Source organism: Orcinus orca, chromosome 20, assembly GCF_937001465.1.
Source record: "Orcinus orca chromosome 20, mOrcOrc1.1, whole genome shotgun sequence".
NCBI classification, from domain to species: Eukaryota; Metazoa; Chordata; class Mammalia; order Artiodactyla; family Delphinidae; genus Orcinus; species Orcinus orca.
Genome location: NC_064578.1, coordinates 50,777,333 through 50,797,361, shown reverse-complemented (window position 1 = coordinate 50,797,361; position 20,029 = coordinate 50,777,333). Strand labels below are relative to the sequence as shown.

The 20,029-nt window shown below is 52.6% G+C and overlaps 1 protein-coding gene across 3 annotated transcripts in view; it reads left to right on the top strand.

The window, feature by feature from the left end:
- Positions 1–17,544, top strand: part of SLC8A2 (solute carrier family 8 member A2) — a 36,051-nt gene extending 18,507 nt beyond the window's left edge. The window contains exons 1-7 of one of the 3 annotated variants that reach the window (XM_049702881.1): positions 872–1,373; positions 2,723–2,826; positions 2,975–2,992; positions 4,296–4,420; positions 4,723–4,822; positions 8,898–9,176; positions 11,053–12,508. In XM_049702881.1, coding sequence (XP_049558838.1) covers positions 1,372–1,373; positions 2,723–2,826; positions 2,975–2,992; positions 4,296–4,420; positions 4,723–4,822; positions 8,898–9,176; positions 11,053–11,429 — 1,005 coding nt within the window. In that variant the 5' untranslated portion in view covers positions 872–1,371 and the 3' untranslated portion in view covers positions 11,430–12,508. Of the gene's footprint in view, positions 1–871; positions 1,374–2,722; positions 2,827–2,974; positions 2,993–4,295; positions 4,421–4,722; positions 4,823–8,897; positions 9,177–11,052 lie in introns of those variants that run through there. The other 2 variants (XM_004271112.4, XM_033430618.2) reach the window with 2 other exon arrangements.
- Positions 17,545–20,029: the final 2,485 nt, after the last annotated feature.

Sequence of the window (20,029 nt, the reverse complement as noted above, 5' to 3'; positions counted from 1 at the left end):
AAGAGAGAGAGAGCACGAGAGAGACAGAAAGACACAAACTTAGAGATGGATACCAAGGAAGCCAGAAACTGAGTGACAGAGACCCATCAAGAGAGGGAACACGGGATTGGGAGACTGGGATGGAGGAAGAGTAAAAGGAAGAGAGACGCAGGGGAGATAAAGAGAGACGTTCTTCTCACTGAGAGGAACTCAGTGGGACTCAGGGAAGGAAAGGTCCTTCTGATGCTACAGAGGGAAAAGAGTTTGGGTCAGCAAGAGAGGATGGGAGACGGGATAAGAAAGAGACTGGGTCTGAAATTAGAGTGGAGTGCCCAGGAAACGAGGAGGGCAGGCGTGAGGACGACAAAATGTCAGGCTGGGGAGGAAGGCTGTTTCCTTTTTAAAAAATAATTAATTCGTTTTTATTTGAACTATAGTTGTTAGTTTCAGATGTACAGCTAAGTGATTCAGGTCCATGTATATGTATATATATATATTCTTTCTCAGATTCTTTTCCATTATAGATTATTACAGGATATTGAATATAGTTCCTTGTGCTCTACAGTAAATCCTTGTTGTTTATCTATGTTATATATTAATGGTGTGTATCCGTTAATCCCATACTCCTAAGGCTGCTTCCTTTGATCTCAGGAGGTCCTGCCCTTGTGTAGCTCGAGTCTGTCTTGCTGTCCCTTGCTAGTTGGGTTTCTCCTCCTTTTGGGCCCCATGAGGGCACACTTGTGTGGGCGCCAGTTGGCGCGTGTGTCACTGCGTGTCAGTCACTGCGTGTCAGAGGATCACGGCATGTCTGCGAGAGAGTGAGCGTCGGAGGTGTGTGTGTATCACCCTGTCAGTGTGTCAACGTGTCAATAGCTGTCTGTGTGTCAGGAGACCCCCTCCTTGCTCTGGTGTTTCAGCACCGCGGACAGCTCCCAGCCCACTCCTGAGGTGGGGGGCACCCATGTTTTCCACCCACAGAAAATTTTAAATATCTTGAGACTGGGAGTGGGTGAAGGTGGAAGTAGGCGTATGTCTCCACGTGACCGTCTTGTGTGCGTCTGTCTTTGCATGGGTGTCACTGTGTCCTGTGCGTGCGTGTGTTGAGATAGGTCTGTTGATTGAGACCCCTTTGCTTAGATGGTGTTGACTTTGGCTATCCCATTGTGTTCCATTCAGTCTCTCCGACACTGACAGACGGAGATGGGGAGAGGAGGACACAGAAAGAAAGGCAGAGAGCTGGGGAGAGACTGAGACAGAGAAGGTCAGAGAGATGGAGAGAGAGACACAGAGAGGCTGACAGATGGGCAGAGAGACAAAGGAAGATTGAGAGACTGTGATGCAGACAGAGACGTTGAAGGGAATAAACAGACACCAAGAGGCATAAAGAGTGAGATGTAAGGAAGGAGAATCTACATGGAAGCACAGCAGGGGTCTCACACGTTGGTGATGTCACCCAGGCTGCGGAGGGGGTGTCGTGCTAGTTGGCATCTGGTCCATGTGATTTTGCCACTGCATAGGGAATGGCTGCGGGGTATGATGGTGCGTGGGTGTGGGCGGTGTGACCGGCTGTGCTTCCTCTGCTGGGTGACTGCGTGGGCTGGGTGTTTGTGTTTCTGGGTTCTGGGGCCAGGCCTTGTGGTTCCTACAGCTGAAAGAGCTGCTAGTGGCAGAGCTGTGGGCTTTGGGGGGTTGTGGGTCTTCGTAATCGAGGCGGGGTCGGTTGTATGCCTGAAAGGGATGGATAACTTTTGACTGTTTCTCCCCCGCCCACCGTCCTGGTTACCATGGCAGCAGGGATGCAGAGAAAAGCAATTAGCCCTCTGTTGCACCTCCGAATGTGGTCAGGACAGGGAGCAGGAAGCCAAGGGTCTCCCGGACTGAAAATTTTGAGCGAACAACTGTTTGTTGTGTGTAGTGTGTAGTGTGGAGGGCACACTATATGCCAGGCCCTGTTCTAGGCGTTGGGGATACAGCAAAGAACATAAATGAACAAAAATCACTGCCCTGGTGGAACTTACATTTTAATGTGAAGAGGCAAATGGCAAACAATAAACAAAATAAACACATTAGACGGTGTGTTAGAAGATAATCTGGAACAAGGAAGACATAGAGCAGGGGAAGGGGGCCAAGCGTGCTGGGGTAGGGGTAGGGATGGATTTCAATATTAAAGAATGCGGTGGGAGTGGGTCTCATTGAGAAAGAAGGTAAAGTTTGAACAGAGAGCTGGAGGAGCTGAGGGAGTGAGCATGGGGAAACCGAGTGAACAGCCGGTGCAAAGGCCCTGAGGCACAAGCAGGCCTGGTAGGTTCAAGGAACAGCGAGGAGGCCAGCGTTGCTGGAGGGAGTGAGCGAGGGCGAGAGGGCTGGGAGGCCAGAAAGGGCACAAGGGCCGGATGGCAGGGGTTCTTGGGGGCCATTCTTGGGTCTTTGGCTCTTATCCTGGGTGAGATGGGAGCCAGGTGAACGTTCCGAGCAGAGGAAGCACCCAATCTAACCTAGGTTTTATCGGGATCCCTCAGCTTGATACTGAATACAAACGCAGCTTCGTCAGATGCTTCTGAGCTCGTTTCTGTAAAATGGGGATAATAAGAGAGCCTTCCCCCCAAGGGTTGTTGTGAACATTGAATGAGATTCCAGAGCCTGAGATGGAGCGAGTGCTCAAGAAACCGGGTGGCTAACGTGCGAGTTATTGGTGATTCAGGGGGAGGGAGTCTTACGCTGCGTGCTCTCCCTCTCTGCTCAGGAAAACTCTTCAGGTGAAGATAGTTGATGATGAGGAATATGAGAAGAAGGATAATTTCTTCATCGAGCTGGGCCAGCCGCAGTGGCTTAAGCGAGGGATTTCAGGTGAGGGGCGACGGGTGGGCTGTGGGAGAGGTAAGGGCTCCAGGGCGGGGGGACCCCTGGAGGCTCAGTTGTGGGCAATCCTTCAAGCTCGTGGACCTGAGCTTCCCAGGGAAGATCTCACCCTCTCCCTGTCTCTGTCTCTCCCCAGCTCTGCTACTCAGTCAAGGTGAGTGGAGTTACTTCCAGCCTTTGGGGGGGGGCACTGGAGGGAGGGTCTTGGGGGGGGGTCAGTGCCTCAAGTTCCTCCTCAAGGTCAGGTTTGAGGCAGGTTGCAGGTGCGATAAATTTGGTGGAACATGTGTGAATGGGGGGTGACAGGAGTTTAAAGGCCCAGATCATGTTTGGTTGTAGTTAAGATGGTGGGGGGCAGCAAGTCCCCAGCTTGGGTTTCTGGTGGGTCCGAGGGAATCAGGTTTGAGGTTGGTTAGGACTGGGTTGGGGTTGGGATTTGGGGTCAGTATTAGGAACTGGGTCAAAGCTAGCATTAAGACGGAGATTGGCTTCTGGGTTTGCGGTGGGATCTGATTAGAACTGGGGTCAGATTTAGGTCAAAGCTAAGGTTGGAATTTGAGGTGAGTTTGAGGAATTTGAGGGTAGAGTTGGGGCCAAGGTCAGAGATTGGGGTGAGAGTTGGGACTAGGGTCAGGGGCTTGGAGATAGTGACAGAGTGGTTTTGGAGCTGAGATCAGAACTGGGGTTTGGGGTTAAGATTAAGGATAGACTGAAGATTATATTAGTCAAGGTAAGTGATACAAGCTACTATAACAAACAGGCCCCTAAATCTCTGTAGCTTAACACAATAAAAGTCATTTCTCACTCAGGCATAGTTTTCTGAGACTGTTCCTGGTTGGCGGGTGGCTTTCTTATGAGAGTTAGGATTGGGTTGTTGCTGGGCTTGGAGCAAAGGATCAACATACTTTGGGGAGGTCAATGAGCCCAGAGCCAACTGTAGATGGTTCTGGGTCCAAGATTTGTACCAAAATCGGGAATCCCCCTGTCTCCTCACCACCTCAAACACACTCTAGGATGTTTTCAGAGCTTGAATATAAAGACCAGGCCTCTTCCACAGGGTGGTGATAGTAATGATAATAATATGATAATGATAATAATAAAGTAACGTTTTTGGTTATTGTGAGCCAGGCACTCTTCTAAGCGCTTCACATGAATTAACTCCTTTAACTAGGAGTTAATAGGAAACCACCCTATGAGGTAGGTACTGTTATTGTGCCCATTTTACAGATATGAACTCTGAGGCACAGAGAGACTAAGGTATTGTCTTAGGTCACACAGCCCCCACCACATGAACCTCAGAGCCCACCAACTGAACTTCGTGGACCAGCCCATGGGAGCTGGCTCTCAGGTTGGGGAAAGACAGGGTTTTCTTTATCAGTGGGAACAGGCAGTAAAGGCATCGCAGGCCCAGGTAGGTAGGTCTCCTTGGAGTCTAACTCCCATCCCTCATGCTGCAGGGGATGGGGACAGGAAACTGACGGCTGAGGAGGAAGAGGCTCGGAGGATAGCAGAAATGGGCAAGCCGGTTCTTGGGGAAAACTGTCGACTGGAGGTCATCATTGAGGAGTCGTATGATTTTAAGGTGATTTTCTGGGACCTCACCTTCCTGGAGTCTTGCCTGGGTCATTTCCTTGGGGAGAGTCCAGGAGGGGATCGACCATGAGGGTCACAAGGGAAGGGCAAGCAAGGTCCGAGGCCACGTCTGTGTCCCTCCATTAGCACCATGGACAGCACACGCTTCCCTTGTCCCTTCTTGCTAGAACTGGGATATGGAAGGTTGAGGACCCCTGAGCATGGGGTGTGAGCCCGCATCCCCAGTACCCCTCATGGAGCTGCCCTGGGGTGATCATGGGCCATGGTCTCTCCCCACCCTCTCATCCCCAGAACACAGTGGATAAACTCATCAAGAAAACGAACTTGGCTTTGGTGATTGGGACCCATTCGTGGAGAGAGCAGTTTTTAGAGGCAATTACGGTGAGCGCAGGTAAGTGGGAAGGGAGGAGAGAGGAAGAAAGAAGAGAGGGATGGAGAGACAGAGGAAGAGAACTGAAAGGGAGAGGGAAAGAGTGACATGGAGAAAAGGACAGAGAGCAATAGAGAAGAGAAAGAAGACAGGAAAGGCACAGAGATACTCAAAGAAAAAGACTAAGAAACAGATACAGAAAGACAAAGGAAAAGATAGGGAAGGTGTACAAATAGGAGAGAGAGGCACACAGAATCCCATAGAAGGACAGAGATGCGGAGAAAGCATGAAGGGTGTAGAAAATGAAGACGCAGAGGGCCAGAGAGAGAGAGACGCAGGTAGACACAGAGACGCAGAAAGTTGGTGGAGACAGGGGCGGAGGTGGAGAGCTGTGAAGCGGTGGGATCCCAGCCCGGGCTTTCTCCTGGCCTCAGGTAATTGGAGGGTGGAAACAGGTTAAATGGCATGGCCTCTCCACACAGCCTGGGTTCCTCTGTTGCTATGGAGACAGTCTCCAGGGCACCTAGCTCTCCCACCTGAGCGGGTTCTCACCCCCTTAGGCCTCAGACAGGCTCACACTGCCCCCCTGTGGCCAGATATATGATGACATGGATTCACAGACAATCTTGGAGGTCAACACTGGCCATCTGTGATAGGAATTGGGGAAACTGAGGCCAAGAGACATAAGAGGGACTGGCCTGAAGTCCCTCAGGGAATCCAGAAAGGACCAGGGTGGAACTCAGGACTTCTGTCCCTTGAATAACATCAGGTTTCCTTCAGGGAGGCCAAGCTGGTGGGAACTGAAAACACACGAGGAATTGTGGGTGGAAAGAAACTGGTCGGTGGGATCAAAAGAAACCAGGCATCAGGGATGGAAGAGTACCCGGTAGCAGGCCTAGAGACACCAGATTGTAGGCCTAATAGAAATGGAGTGGCATCTCCCTCTGAAGCCACATTCTTCCAACATTTACTTCTGAAGGATCCTCTGGACCCGGTCCTATACAGGGCCATTGCTGGGGACAAAGAAATGATCATGACAGCTCGGGACCTGTCCTGACAGAGCTCACTGTCCGGTGGGGGAAACAACCTGTCACAAGAGAGTGACAACCCAGATTGGGCAGGACTGGGACGGGGTCCCCAGGGAGCTATGGGAGACCACATCGGGTGTCTGACCCAACATGAAGGTCAGGGAGGGCTTCCTGGAGGAGGAGTCTTCTGATCTGAGTCTTCAAATAGGAATAAGAGTTAGCCAGGAGGAGGGAGCCAGGCAGAGGGAAAACCAGAGTCTGGAAATGTGCAAGATTATGGCACATTTAGGGAGGGCGATTGGTTTCAGGCATGAAGAAAAGGCATGGGATGAGGCATGAGAGATGAGCAGGGTTCAGACCCCAAAGGCCTTAGAGGCCACAGGAGAGGGCTTGGGTGTCATTTTAGGTGCAGCGGGGAGCCACGGAGCTTTTTTCTTTTCTTTTCTTTGTTTTCCTCATGGAGTATGTTTTGAATGAGGGGAACTCCTGGAAGTGGAGAGAGCCTGTGGAAGGAAGAGGGAGAGGGTGGGATGGGGTGTGAGTTGGGGCTGTCAAAACTGGCAGGAGATGGGTCATGCAGGGTCTGAGAGGATGTGGTGAGGAATTTGAGCTTCAAGAAGAGTGGGGAGCCAGAGAGGTCCCTCTAGGGGCTTAGTGAGGGTAAGAGGGTTGCATGAAACTGAAACTGTGGGTGTGAGATGGTGGTCGTGGAGGCCATGGGTCTATAGAAAGCAAGCGATTAGATCAGAGGAAGTAGTAGAGGAAGGATAAAACCATTATGGTAATAATAACAGTAATAATAATCACGATGATGACAGCGATGAAGACAGATTGAGTGTCAGGCAGCTTTGAAGCCCATTTCCTGTACGAACTCATTTAATGAACGTATCCCGAGTATCTGGGTTGGGGCTTGGTCATTTTGTACTTTGTTCCTTTTGGGTCCTCACGTGAGCACAAAGCTTTCTGAGGTGCTGAAGAAGGGTGGTTCTCGCTTCCTTAGGGGATGAATCGTGTCCCGTCTTGCACTTAGAGGTGATTTTGTATTTCCTTTACCTCCCGATGGAAAGTTCTTTGCAGGCTGGACTTGGTTTCAGGCATCTTTGAATCCCCCCCACCCCCAGGCACCGGAATGGGCCTGCAACAATGACAGTCACAGTGGAGATGTTCCAGGCCCCATAGAGAGCACATTATATGGCCTGACTCGTGTAGTCATCACAGCCCTCTCTTGAGGCAGGTCTGATGATTATTCCCATTTCCCAAATAGACATTCAGAGGCTCAGACAGGTTAGGACACTGATTCAAGATCACACAGGGTTTGACACCAAAGAGTCGGCTCCAGAACCACAGGCATACCCGTGAGGCTCCCTCTAGATGGGAGAGGCTGGAGAAGGCAGCAGAGGCCAGAGCCTGTGGGTACTGGAATGCCAAGCTCAGGAGTGTGGGCCTGGATCTGAGGGCAGTGGGAGCCAAGGCAGGATTTGGAGCAGGGCAGGGAGAAGCCCCAAGAGACAGAGTGATAGCAGCCCCCTCCCTCCCAAGAGTGTGTCCTCCCTGCTCTGACCTCCGCCATGTCTCAGTGTGGTCAATCAGGGATGCGTTCAGTGGCAAACAACAGAAAACTTGACCGTAAGTGGCTTAAGCACACCAGACTTTATTTTTTCTCACGGAACAAAAAAGTCTGTAGGAGGCAATCAAGAGTTAGCAGCAGCTCAGTAGTGTCATTAAAGGCCCAGGCCCCTTCTTTATTTCTCTTTCCCATTCCCGGGTGTTGTCCTCATGGTTGCAGGACGGCTGCTGTACCTCCAGGTGTCCATATTCCAGGCAGGAAGAAAGGAAGCAGGGAAGCAGGAAGGGGCAGAGTGCCTGTTGCGTTTGAGTTTCCAGTTCTAGTTTCCAACTGCATTTTACTTGGGGTCGCAGCAAAAACATTTTCTTTGTGATGCAACATGCAGAACTGAGAAGCCTCACAAACCACTTAGTTAAGCATTTACAAATTCAGCCATTTATTTCTTTAAGAAGCCAAGTGGCTAAGTGAGCTAGAAAAGTGGGCAAGGGATGTATGACCCGAATCCCCAAATCCGTCAGTCTCTCTCTGCCTCCACTGTCACCAGCTGTCCTATGCTCCCTGACATTCCAGGGAACCGTTGGGTGGGACCATGGAAAGTGGCTTCATGATTTGGTGGCTGGCCTGGCTCTTATTTCCTGACTTGCTGTGAGCAGCTGGTCAGGGGTGACAATGTTTCTAATCAGCATCCTTCCGGATGTAATTCGCGGCACACGCAAGTGTGTTCATTGCTTCTCATTCCTTGCTTTCTGCTTATGAGTTTCAGGTGAGGTAGGAAGACATTTCATTTGCACTTTCCCATTACACAAGTCACTGCAGGTCAGAAGTGGGTCAAATTCGGCCACAGTAGGTGACACAATCAGCTCTAAGGATGATGCATCCTTTACAAATCTCAGAAAACACATCTATAACAGTACCCCTATCAGGAAAGCTAGAGCTTTCCAGAAACCCTCTGTTTATGTCTCATGGCCAGACTGGATCACACGACCACTGCTGCAAGGTATTCTGGGAAACCACGTATTTAGCGGAGGACCTGACTGCTGTTGGCTGCATGGAATTCTGGGAAAGTGAATATTTTTATCTGAGGACAGTGCTGTTGCTAGCCTCAGGGGGTTCTGGGAAAGTGAGCACCTTTAGCTGAGCATGTGGCTACTGTCAGCTGCAATGAATCAGAGGAACTGAATATTTCTAGCTGCAGACCTGGCTGTCAGTAGCTGTGAAGGCTTCTGGGAAAGGCATATCTTTAGCTAGGGACATGGCCACCCCTAGCAGAAGGGATCCTGGGAAACTGCATATTTTTATCTGGGCACATGGCCTCCTCTAGCTTCAAATGATTCTGAGAAAATGAATATTTTTACCTGGGCCCGTACATTCTCTTAGCTGCAAGGGATTCTGGGAAAGCAATTCATTGGGGACTGGCTGCCTAGAAGTTGAACAAAAGGGGGGCTCTGTAGGCGAGGAAGGAGGCATGGGTGTGTGCCCCAGCTGGGTCGTGTGCCCACAGGGGACGAGGAGGAGGAGGAGGACGGGTCCCGGGAGGAGCGACTGCCGTCATGCTTTGACTACGTCATGCACTTCCTGACGGTGTTCTGGAAGGTTCTGTTCGCCTGCGTGCCCCCTACCGAGTACTGCCACGGCTGGGCCTGCTTCGGTGTCTGCATCCTGGTCATCGGGCTGCTCACCGCCCTCATTGGGGACCTCGCCTCCCACTTTGGCTGCACCGTTGGCCTCAAGGACTCTGTCAACGCTGTCGTCTTCGTGGCCCTGGGCACCTCCATCCCCGGTAACCCCTCAGGAGACCCCTTGTTGGGGGAGTGTCTCAGAGAAGCCAGGCAGGTGGACCCTAAGAGAAAGGCCCTGCAGAAATAAGGTGGTGGAATCATACAGAACCCATATGGTGGGGTCCCTTGGAAATAGGCAGGCGGGTATGATAGGAACTAGGCGGAGGGAACCCATGGATTCAACATGTGAATTGAATCCTCCCCAAAGCAAGCAGGTGGAATGTCCCATAGAATTAAGATGGTGCGAAATGGTAGAAACCAGACGATGGATTCCAGGGAAAGAAAGTGGCAGGACATTGAAGAGACAGGTGTTGGAAGGAGGGTCCCATAGAAATAAGGTGGGAACTTCATAGAAACCATGCAGTGAGTTCCACAGAAACAAGATATTCATTTTCCCTTTCCTCCCCCTGCCAATCAACCAGATGAAAGATTCCATAGACCTTTGTTGCTGGGCATGATAGGAACCAGGCCAATGAATCTCAAAGCTTTAACTAAGAGGAGAGTCAGAGTAGAAACCACATGTTGGAGGAGATGTCATGGAAATAAGATAGTGAGGCCTCAGAGACTACAGTGTACGTGACCCCCTCTTTCCCCCAAATCTGAGGGAGGGTCCCTTAGAAACCAGGTGGAGGAGACTGAAATTCCTGTAGGAGGGAGGAGACCACACGTGGAGGCAGACACCTTGCTTTTCCACATCAATGTGTTCACCAGCCAGGTGGTGGCGCTGTAGGCCCAGACAGCAGGTGATGGGTCCTGTAGAAAGCAACCATTGGTGAATGGGTCTGTGAAGCCTGCCCTCCGCAACAGAGACTTGCAGTCTTGGCAAGATGTTCAGGAATGGGTGGAGGCCAGAGAAGCGAAGCCGTATGCTTGACAGAAGCCAAGTGGGGAACTGATGGGCGGGCAAGGGGTGCCACGTGGCTGGGGCCTAACATTTATTTTGTCCACCCAGGTGGCAATGGGATAATTGCGCCTGTAGAAACACAGGCAGTGGGTTCATGGGAAACAGCTAGTGATTCCCAGCAAAAGCAGGCAGCAAACCCCATAGAATAGAGTGGATTCCACAAAAATCAGGTGGGGTGTGTGTCCCACAGAAAGCAGACTGAGTCCCACAGAAAGCAGGCAGCAAGTCTTGTAGAGGGCAAGCAGCAGACCCCATAGAACATAAGCAATGGTGGGGAATAATAGAAACTAGGCAGGGGGGCCCATAGATTCAACATGTCAACTGAATCCTCCCCCAAAGCAACAAATGGGATGTCCCATAGAACTAAGGCGGTGGGAAGTGGTAGAAACCAGACGATGGATTCCATAGAAAGAAGGTGGCAGGGCATTGAAGAGACAGGTGATGGGATAGGGGTCTCATAGAAATAAGGTGAGGACTTGATAGAAACCATGTAGTGGGTCCCATAGAAAGCAGGCAGCAGGTCCCATTGAGGGAGGCGGTGAGTTCCAGAGAGTAGGTAGTGGATCCCATCGGACGCAGACAAATTCCGTAGAAAGCAGGCAGTGGGTTCCCTAGAAAGTAGACAGCAGATCCCAAAGAAAGCAGGCAGGGGGTCCCATAGAGAGGCGCTGAGTTCCAGAGAGTAGGTAGTGGATCCCAGTGGATGTAGACACGTTCTATAGAAAGCAGGCAGCGGGGCCTGTAGCCAGCAGGCACAGAGATGGCGATCGACTTTGCCCCCTGGGTGGGGTCAAGGGCACAGAACTCCAGGAGTGGGAGGCTAGACCCGCGCGACACTGGGGTGAGGAGTCTGGATCCTTGGGCCAGCGGGGTGCTGGTGGGTCTCTGGGGAGCAAGTGACTGACGAAGCCAGGCGGATGCTCGTGGGGGGCCCACGGAGCCCCCCCTGACCCGCGGTGTCTCTGCCCCTGCAGACACGTTCGCCAGCAAGGTGGCGGCGCTGCAGGACCAGTGCGCCGACGCATCCATCGGCAACGTGACGGGCTCCAACGCCGTGAACGTGTTCCTGGGCCTGGGCGTGGCCTGGTCGGTGGCCGCCGTGTACTGGGCGGTGCAGGGCCGCCCCTTCGAGGTGCGCACCGGCACGCTGGCTTTCTCCGTCACGCTCTTCACCGTCTTCGCCTTCGTGGGGATCGCCGTGCTGCTGTACCGGCGCCGGCCGCACATCGGCGGCGAGCTGGGCGGCCCGCGCGGCCCCAAGCTCGCCACCACCGCGCTCTTCCTGGGCCTCTGGTTCCTCTACATCCTCTTCGCCAGCCTGGAGGCTTACTGCCACATCCGGGGCTTCTAGGGTCCTCCCCAGGGACTCGGCCTGCCCCTCGAGACCACCGCCTCCGTGCTGGACTGGCTCTCCTCTGTCCTCCAGAGATTCGCCTCCTCTCCTGGGACTCGGCCTCCCTTCCTCCTGGGAAGCCATCTACCCCTCTCCTCGGTCCCCACTTACAGCCTCCTCCCTTCCCCTCGGGAGCCTCCCCAGGTCCTCCTGCGAAGAACAGCCCCCTCAGTTACGTGCATCTCCAGCCAGTCCGTCCCTGTTCGTTACTGGCTTTGTTACTGGAGCAATTTCCACCTCGAGGCCCCTCCCCAGAGAACCCTCCCTCATCCGCAATCCTCTACAGAGTCTCCCATGTGTCTCCCTAGACACCCAGCCTTGCTCCATGCCATAAGTCCCCCTTCCTCTAGAGGACCCCCTCACCACTTCCACGGACCTGTGCCCCAGGGCCTCAGAACTCAGCCCTGCGGGGGCGGGGGGGGGGCTTGAAGGGGGCTGATCCATCCCAGGAGGTCACAGATCTCAGCCCTTTCCCCCAACCCTCAGGGAGCTCTGTGGGCCTCGGGGGATGGGGGAGGAACAGATGGGTATGTGCACAGGGGGGCACACCTTCCCTGATTTCTCCACTCAGGCCCTTGGGAGGACACTAATTCTCAAGGCTCGGAGAAGGGAGGGGAAAGTTTGGGGTTCCAGAGCTGGAGGAGGTGCATTGTGGACCTGTAACTTCTCACCTTCCAGCACCCTCACTTGCCTCCAGTACCTCTGAGAGCCCAGCCACGCCTTGGAGGGGGGTGGGGCTGTGTGTGTACATAGTGTGTTTGGGGGAGGGGGGACGTGGGAGGGTGCATGACTTGGGGAAAGGGTGACAGACTTTTCCACTGAGAGGGCAGCAGACTCCCCCAGCCGTGAGAACTGGCTTTGGGGAGGAGGCCAGGAATCCAAGGGAGTGCAGCCAATCTCCCCTGACTATCTAGAAGGCTCATTTTGCCCTCAGTGCCAGCCAATCCGGGCAGGACCCTCGAAGAGGAGACCGAGGGTCCCAGAGGACCAATGCTACAAGCCAGCAAATGCTGCCACATCTCTGCCTGCTGGGGAGCAGGGGTGGGTGGGAGGGTGGGACTGGGGCCGGGGGCCTGGGGGGGCATTTTTAACTTTGGAGCCCACCTATCTGTTGGTAGGCCACGTGCATTTTCTTACTGTTGATGTTTCCTGCCCAAAGGACACACTTGGGGTGCGAGGAGTGCTGCCCACTTCTTGGGACCCTGAGGATGACCCCGCAACCCCCGTAGCACTCTTCCTCCCACAGGTTTTTAGCGTCCTATCGTCCTGCTGTGCATCAGCCCCAGCGTCCCAGACCTGTTGCCCACTTGCCTTCTCTACTCCTAGCTCATCAGCACCGGTCGCTGTCTCTTTCCTTTGTGATTTCTGTAAAAGTTGCCATAAAACTTTGAAATTCTGCCTGGAAAAACAGCCTCCCCGTGGGAAGTTGGGATTCACGAGGGGAGGGCTAATGAAGTCTTTGATGGAGATTTGGGCACCTGTGAAATACACCAAATAATCTGGGTTTTTCCATGCTCCCCTCTCCCCTCATCTGCCAGGACACACCGGCAGGCACCAGCCACTCTGAAGATCAGCCCAGTTCCCCTTAGCCACACCCCCACTCATTACCCACGAGCTGCACTAGCTCCTCATCCATCACCCAGTAGCTTCCCTAGCCACGCCCCCATTCCCTCAGCCACGTCATAGGGTATCCTGGGAACGCAGAAGAGAAGGACCTGAGTCGCCTGAGTAGGAGAGCCGGGGTTGATGCGGGTTTCCTAAAGAAAGCAGGTAACTGTCTCAGAGGAGGGGTGTGTGTGTGTGTGTCCAGATAAAGGGAACAGCCTATGTAAAGGTGTGCAGCCTTGTGAGTTAATGACTTTTTCATAGTCTTACAAGTGGTTGAATCCTGCAAGCAAGAATGGAGTGTGGGCACGTGGGGAGTGGGGAGTGGGGAGTGGATCTGGGAGGGGGTGGACAGTTTCCAGCCCAGAGAGTGAGGTCTCCCCAGGTCTTGGGGGACCAAGTTGGGGGCAAGTAGAAAGAACAGGTTTGAAGGATATGCTGGATTCAGGTGAGTACACGCCGAACGTGAGATGCCTGGGGGACATCCAGAGGAGATGTCAGGGTGGGGAGACAGCCAGGGGACACCCGGAGCTCAGTAGAGGAGGCTGCACTTGAGAGAGATTTGGGATTTGTTGGCAGTGAGGTGTCACCGAGCCGCAGGAGGGGTTGGGCTGCCCGGGGCGTGGGTAGTGTGAGAAGAAAGCAGTGCCTTGAGGAGCCCCAATATCTAAGGGGCACGTGGAAGGTGGGAGACCTGTCGATGGAGAAGGAGCCAGAGAAGTGGGTGGGAAGGCAGGAGACTGGGGCACCTGAAGCCGAGAGAAGTTTCCAGAATGAAGGTGTGGTCAACAGGACCCAAGGCCATGGAGAGGTGGAGGAAGATGAGAACTTAGGGGCTACCCTTGGGTTTAGGTTTTGATGTGAGCAGTTAGGGGGAGGGTGTGGGGGCAGAAGTCAGGCTGATATAGAGTGAGGAGGGGGTGGAAGTTGGGGAAACTGAGTCAGAGCACGTAGACCTCGCTTTGGAGAATCTTGAGAGAAAGGGAGGAAGCTACGGGACCTGAGAGGGCTTTTCCTGCAAGGTGGGGAGACGTGTGAAGCAGGAAGGCACTGAATGCAAGGGGGCTGAAGCAGTTAGGGAGCACCCACGATGCCGGCACTGTGCTGGGCTTCCCAGGGCACAGCCTTGTCCAGTCCCCTGCCAGTCCCCGGAGTACCCCCCTTCTACCAGTGAGGAAACTGAGGCTCAGAGAGGTGAAGCAACTTGCCCCGAGTCTCACAGCGAGGAAGGACAGAGATGGAAGAGGATGACATCCAGGGTGCAGAACGGGACCAGGACACTTGTATTTTACCAGACGTGAATGGGGAAAGGTGTGAGTCTGGGGACAGGGAGAGGAGTGAGGTCTCAGCTTCCAAGAAGGGCGTCTCCAGAGCTTGGGATGTGGACGAGACAAGGAACGGTACAAATGCCCCTTCATCCCACCCCAGATGCCATGATCCTCACCGGGATGCAAGGCGATCCAAGGGGCGGCTTGGGAGTGATTTGAATTATTTGTCATGGGATGCAGCATAACGTAAAGATTTACTTTCTGGGTGCTTCAGTTCCCTCATCTGGAAAATGGGGATAATAATAATAATAGGAACTAATAGTGCCTGTTTCACAGGATTGTTGTATTAAATATATACATATATATTTTTAGAATAACACCTGGCACATAGAAAGAGCTTAACAGATGGGAATAGTTATATTTTCCAAGTATTTCCCCCTTACTTACTTACACACACACTCCTGGAACAGACAGCCTCAGAAGGACAGAGAAATGCAGATTCCCCATGAACTGCTTTGCCACCTGAGTCCCAGTTGCTAAGTCACCAAACCCAGGGGACAAGAATTAGCCAATTCCTTCCTCTCTCTCCAGACCCTGGGTTTCTTTAATTCACTTTTCCATTGGGTGCCCGCCCTGTGTCTGGCGCTGTGCTGGGGACACTGCAGTGACCACAATGTCTCTGGGCCCTGTTCTCCCAAGGCTTACACAGTAGTGGCAGGACATACGCCAAACAGGGTGCCAGAGGTGGTGATCACAGTGGGACTGGTGAGGGCAAGAACTCTGTAGCAAGGCACAGCAGGACACTCATGGCACCGAACTGGGTGACTTAGGCAAGTGTAAAAGGGGATATTAACGAGGCTGTGCAGAGTGCAGGGAAACAGACAAGGGATGGTGGGGCACCCTGGGGCTAGCAGAGGTGGGAGGGGAGCTCTTACTCCCCCTAGCCTGCTGGGCAATAGAAGGGGGGTGATTTCCAGAACCGGAAGAGGGTGGGTGTATGTAAGTCCTCGTAAGAGCTTCCTAATCAGATTTTTATTAATAGCAGTTAGATGTGGGTTTAGATGTGAATAACAAGGATCCAAAATAATAGTGGTTTAAATAAGATAAGAGTTTATTTCTTATGCAACAGTTCACGTCTGGCATAGCACCCCGATTGCAGGGGGGCAGTACAGAACCTGCTTCTACCTTGTTGTTCTGACGTAGCTAGAATATGACCCTCATCTGTTTAGTCCAGGATGGTGCACCTGCATGTCATCATCCTCCAACCAGAAGGATGGAGAGGGAAGGACGGGTCCCGGATCCACCGTCCTCTGTAAGGCTTTGACCCAGGAGTTCCACTTAACGATTCCTGCTACGTCTCAGTGTCCAGACCTGAATCATCTGGCCACACTGAGCTGCAAGAAGAGCTGGAGAAAAAGTAGTTTTAATTCTGAGTCATTATGCTAAAAATCATAGAGAATTTGTAAGGAAACGTGGGAAATTGGAGGTTATCAGGCAGTGAACAGTCTCTTCTGCAAAAAGGTTTGAGGGAACTCACAGAGCTGGTGCTCCAAAAACCAATCAGATTGTGGGTACTGGATGAAACCACCACTGAAATGGATGCAAAGGGGCCCTAGATCCTCTGCATCATCTGTTCTGGGATCCAGGCCTGAGCCTCTAACCTTCCCCAAATTCTGAAATGCACATTTCCTCTGCTTCATCTTTCTCACAGTTTCCCAAGTTCTTAATCGATTTCCTCCAACTAAATCTTCAGCTTAAAACCTCCCCCGATTTCCTCGCTTGCCTTTCTGTGACACTCCATGCATCCTGTTCTGGGTATCTGTTGCTACAAAACAACCATCCAAAACCTAGTGGCTTAAAATGACAAGTTATTGTCTCTCATGGTTATGTGGTTGGCTCCAGTTGACTTAGGCTCTACGGGTTGACTTGGGGTCTCTCACGATTGCAATCAGCTGTCGGATGAGCCTACAGTTATCTGAAGGCAACTCACTAACTCGTGAGATAACTCACTCACGTGGCTGACAGTTGATGCTGGCTGTCAGCTGAAAGCTTAGCTGGGGCTGACAGGAGCCCGTGTCTTTCTTTCTTTTTTCTTTTTCTTTAGCCCCTGTCTTTCTTGACAATTTCTGTTTCTCTCTTTCTTTGCATCTTGTCTGTGCGCTGCTGTCTCTCCCCTGACCCGTCTCTTTCCAGAGGTCTCTGTCTCTTTTTGACCCTTCCACCTCTGTTTCTCTGCTTTGCTTCCTTGATCTGTATCTTCCGCCCCCCACACCTTATCTCTCCGTTTCCAAATGTCAGTGGCCCCTGCCCACTGCCCCTGTGTCTGTGTCTCTGTTATCAGTTATCTAGTTCTGAGTAACAAACCACCCTGAAACTCGGTGGGTTAAAACAATGATTTTAACGATTCTCTGTGTTGATGGTGGTGTTGGCTGACGTCATCGTGTGGCTGCATTCATCCTGGGGCTTGGCTGGGGCTCAGATGTGCAAGGTGCCCTCGTTCATGGCTGGCAGTGGGCGCTGTCTGTGGGCTGGGCCACCTCACTTCTCCCTGGAGCCCCCCTTCCTCCCCTAGTTGTCTAGACCAACTTCTTTGCAGCATGGTGGCTGGGTTCCAAGAGAGCCACCGTGGAAGCTGTAAGGCCACGTCGGCCATGTTCTGTGGGTCAAAGCAAGTCACAAGATTCAAGGGGCAGGGTAATAGACACCACCTCTTGGTGGGTGGAGAGGGCACCCTAGAAGGAGGGGAGGAATAGTTGGTGGCCATTCATGGTAGGCTGAATAATAGCCCCCCAAAGATATCCACAGCCTAATTCCCAGAAACTGTGAATGTGTTCCCTCATATGACAAAACAGGATTTTGCAGGTGTGATTACATTAATGATCTTCAGATGGGGAGATGATCCTGGATCACATGGGTCCTTAGAAGAGGGGGGCAAAGAGGAGATCATACTACACGCAGAGGAGGAGGCCATGGGAAGACGGGGCAGAGATTTGAGGATGCTGGCCTTGAAGATTGGAGCGATGTGGCTACAAGCCAAGGAATGCCACAGCCCCCAGAAGCCGGAAGAGGCAAGGAACTGATTCTCCCCTAGTGCCTCTGGAGGGATTGCAGCCCTGCGGACACCTTGATTTTGGCCAACTGGGACTGATTTGGGACTTTCAGCTTCCAGAACCGTGAGAGAATAAATTTGTGTTAAGTCACTGAGACTGCACTAATTTGTTACAATCGCAGCAGGAAATTAACACACCATCTCTAGAGCTAATTCACCACCGCCTCTTGTCTCGAGTTTCTATGGATCGCTACATCTTGAACTCTTTTTTTTAAATTGTGGTAAAATACACATAACACAAAATGTACCATGTTAACCATTTTCAAGGGCACAATTCAGAGGCATTTCGTGCCACCACGATGTGGCGCAACCATCATCACTGTCTAGTTCCAGACCTTTTTCATCTCCCCTAAAGGAAACCCCGTACCCGTTAGGAGTTACGCCCCATTCGCACCCCACCCCCCCCCAGGCAGCCACTAACCTGCTTCCTGTCTCTATGGTTTTGCCCATTCCGGGCGTTTCGCGTAACGGGCGTCCTACAACGTGCGGTGCCTTTTGACTGGCTTCTTTCACTCAGCATGACTAATGTTTTCAAGGTCCATCCATGCGGTAGCATGGAGCAGAACTTCATTCCTTTTTATGGAGGAATAACACTCCACTGGAGGAAAATACCACATTTTGCTTATCCATTCATCTGCTGCAGGACGCTACATCTTTTTCTTTCTTTCTTTCCTTGGCTGCGTTGGGTCTCCATTGCTGCACGCGGGCTTTTCTCTAGTTGTGACGAGCGGGGGCTACTCGTCGTTGCGGTGCGCGGGCTTCTCGTTCGGTGGCTTCTCTTGTGGAGCACGGGCTCTGGGCGCGTGGGCTTCAGTAGTTGTGGCACTTGGGCTCAGTAGTTGTGGCTCACGGGCTGTAGAGCTCAAGCTCAGTAGTTGTGGCGCACGGGCTTAGTTGCTCCGCGGCATGTGGGATCTTCCCAGACCAGGGCTCGAACCTGTGTCCCCTGCATTGGCAGATGGATTCTTAACCACTGCACCACCAGGGAAGCCCCGAAGGATGCTACATCTTGAACACTTATGTTCTTTTTATTTCTTTGTCATGCCTCACATGCTCATAGCAATTTAGATTTTTTTTTTTTTTAAGCAATTTAGATTTTGGAAGTATATTAGTAAGGGTTCCCCAGAGAAATGAAACCAATAGGATGTATAGATAGTTAGATAGGTAGATAGACAGATAGTAAAGGATTTATTTTAAAGAATTGGCTTAGGTGATTGTGGGGTCTGGCAAGTCCAAAACTGGGAACCCAGGGAAGCACTGAGGTTGCAGCTCAAATCTGAAGGCAGGGCTTCCCTGGTGGCGCGGTGGTTGAGAGTCCGCCTGCCGATGCAGGGGACACGGGTTCGTGCCCTGGTCCGGGAAGATCCCACATGCCACGGAGCGGCTGGGCCCGTGAGCCATAGCTGCTGAGCCTGCACATCCAGAGCCTGTGCTCCGCAATGGGAGAGGCCACAACAGTGAGAGGCCCACGTACCGCCAAAAAAAAAAAAAATCTGAAGGCAGTCTGGAAGCAGAATTCCCTTTCTCAAGGAACCTCAGTCTTTTCCTTTTAAGACCTTCAGCTGATTGGGTGAGGCCCACCCACATTATGGAGGATAACCTGCTTTACTCAAAGTCAACTGATTTCAGTGTGAATCTCATCTGCAGAATACCTTCACAGCAACATCTAGGCTGGTGTTTGACCAAACAACTGGGTACCATAGCCTAGCCAAGTGGACATATACAATTAACCGTCACGGGGGGGGGTGCGTCTCTTCTCGCCTTGCCCCCCTTTCTGCCCATCCTCCATGTCCCTGGCTGGCCGCCGTCTCAGGCTGGGCTCCAGAGAAGTCAGCCCAAAGCAAGTGGCTTGTTTGGAAGGCGATTCCAGGAAACACTGGAGGGGAGACAGGGAAGGAAACCATTAAGGGGTGTGTTGACACACAGGTCACCCCCTGTAGACAACGAGGTCTGCTGGGGCCTCTGTAGAACCCTCTTTGGGGGCCCAACCCAGGGTGAAGAAATTGGGGCGTTTATTTACTAACCCCCGGCCGCTTCATTCAGTGGGGGGCGTCCCAGGTGGCGGCATGGGGACTGCTATTGGGTCAGAGGGGTGTGAATGGGGCATCCCTGTTCCCGTGGGAAAATCTGTGGGCACCAAGGAACGAGGGGAGGCACAACGGTGCCCAGGTCTCCCCCTCCGCTTGCCCCATGCCCCCCAGCCCCCTTCTCCCCGCCTCGCCCCTGGGAGCACAGAGCTTCTTGTCCCTCCAGGGAACAGGGAGGGCTTGCTCCTGGCACCTCGTCTGCATCCTGCTGTCTTCCTGAGGACTGAAGTCAGACTCTAGGGAGGACTTCCAGGCACTCAGGGCTGGCGGTGGGGGGAGAAGGGACGGGCCTCCCAGGGCACCCGTCCTCCTCCCCCTGCCCTCTCCCAGCAATTTTCTCCCCCTGGGTGGGGAGGGAAGGAAACGTCTAGGATGATGGATTGAAAAGGGGCAGCTGGGGTCAGGAGAGGAGGGAGCAGGGGAGGGAGGGCGTCCAGAACAAAACATCGGGTGGGGGGAGGGCAACAGAGACAGACAGGAGAGAAAGAG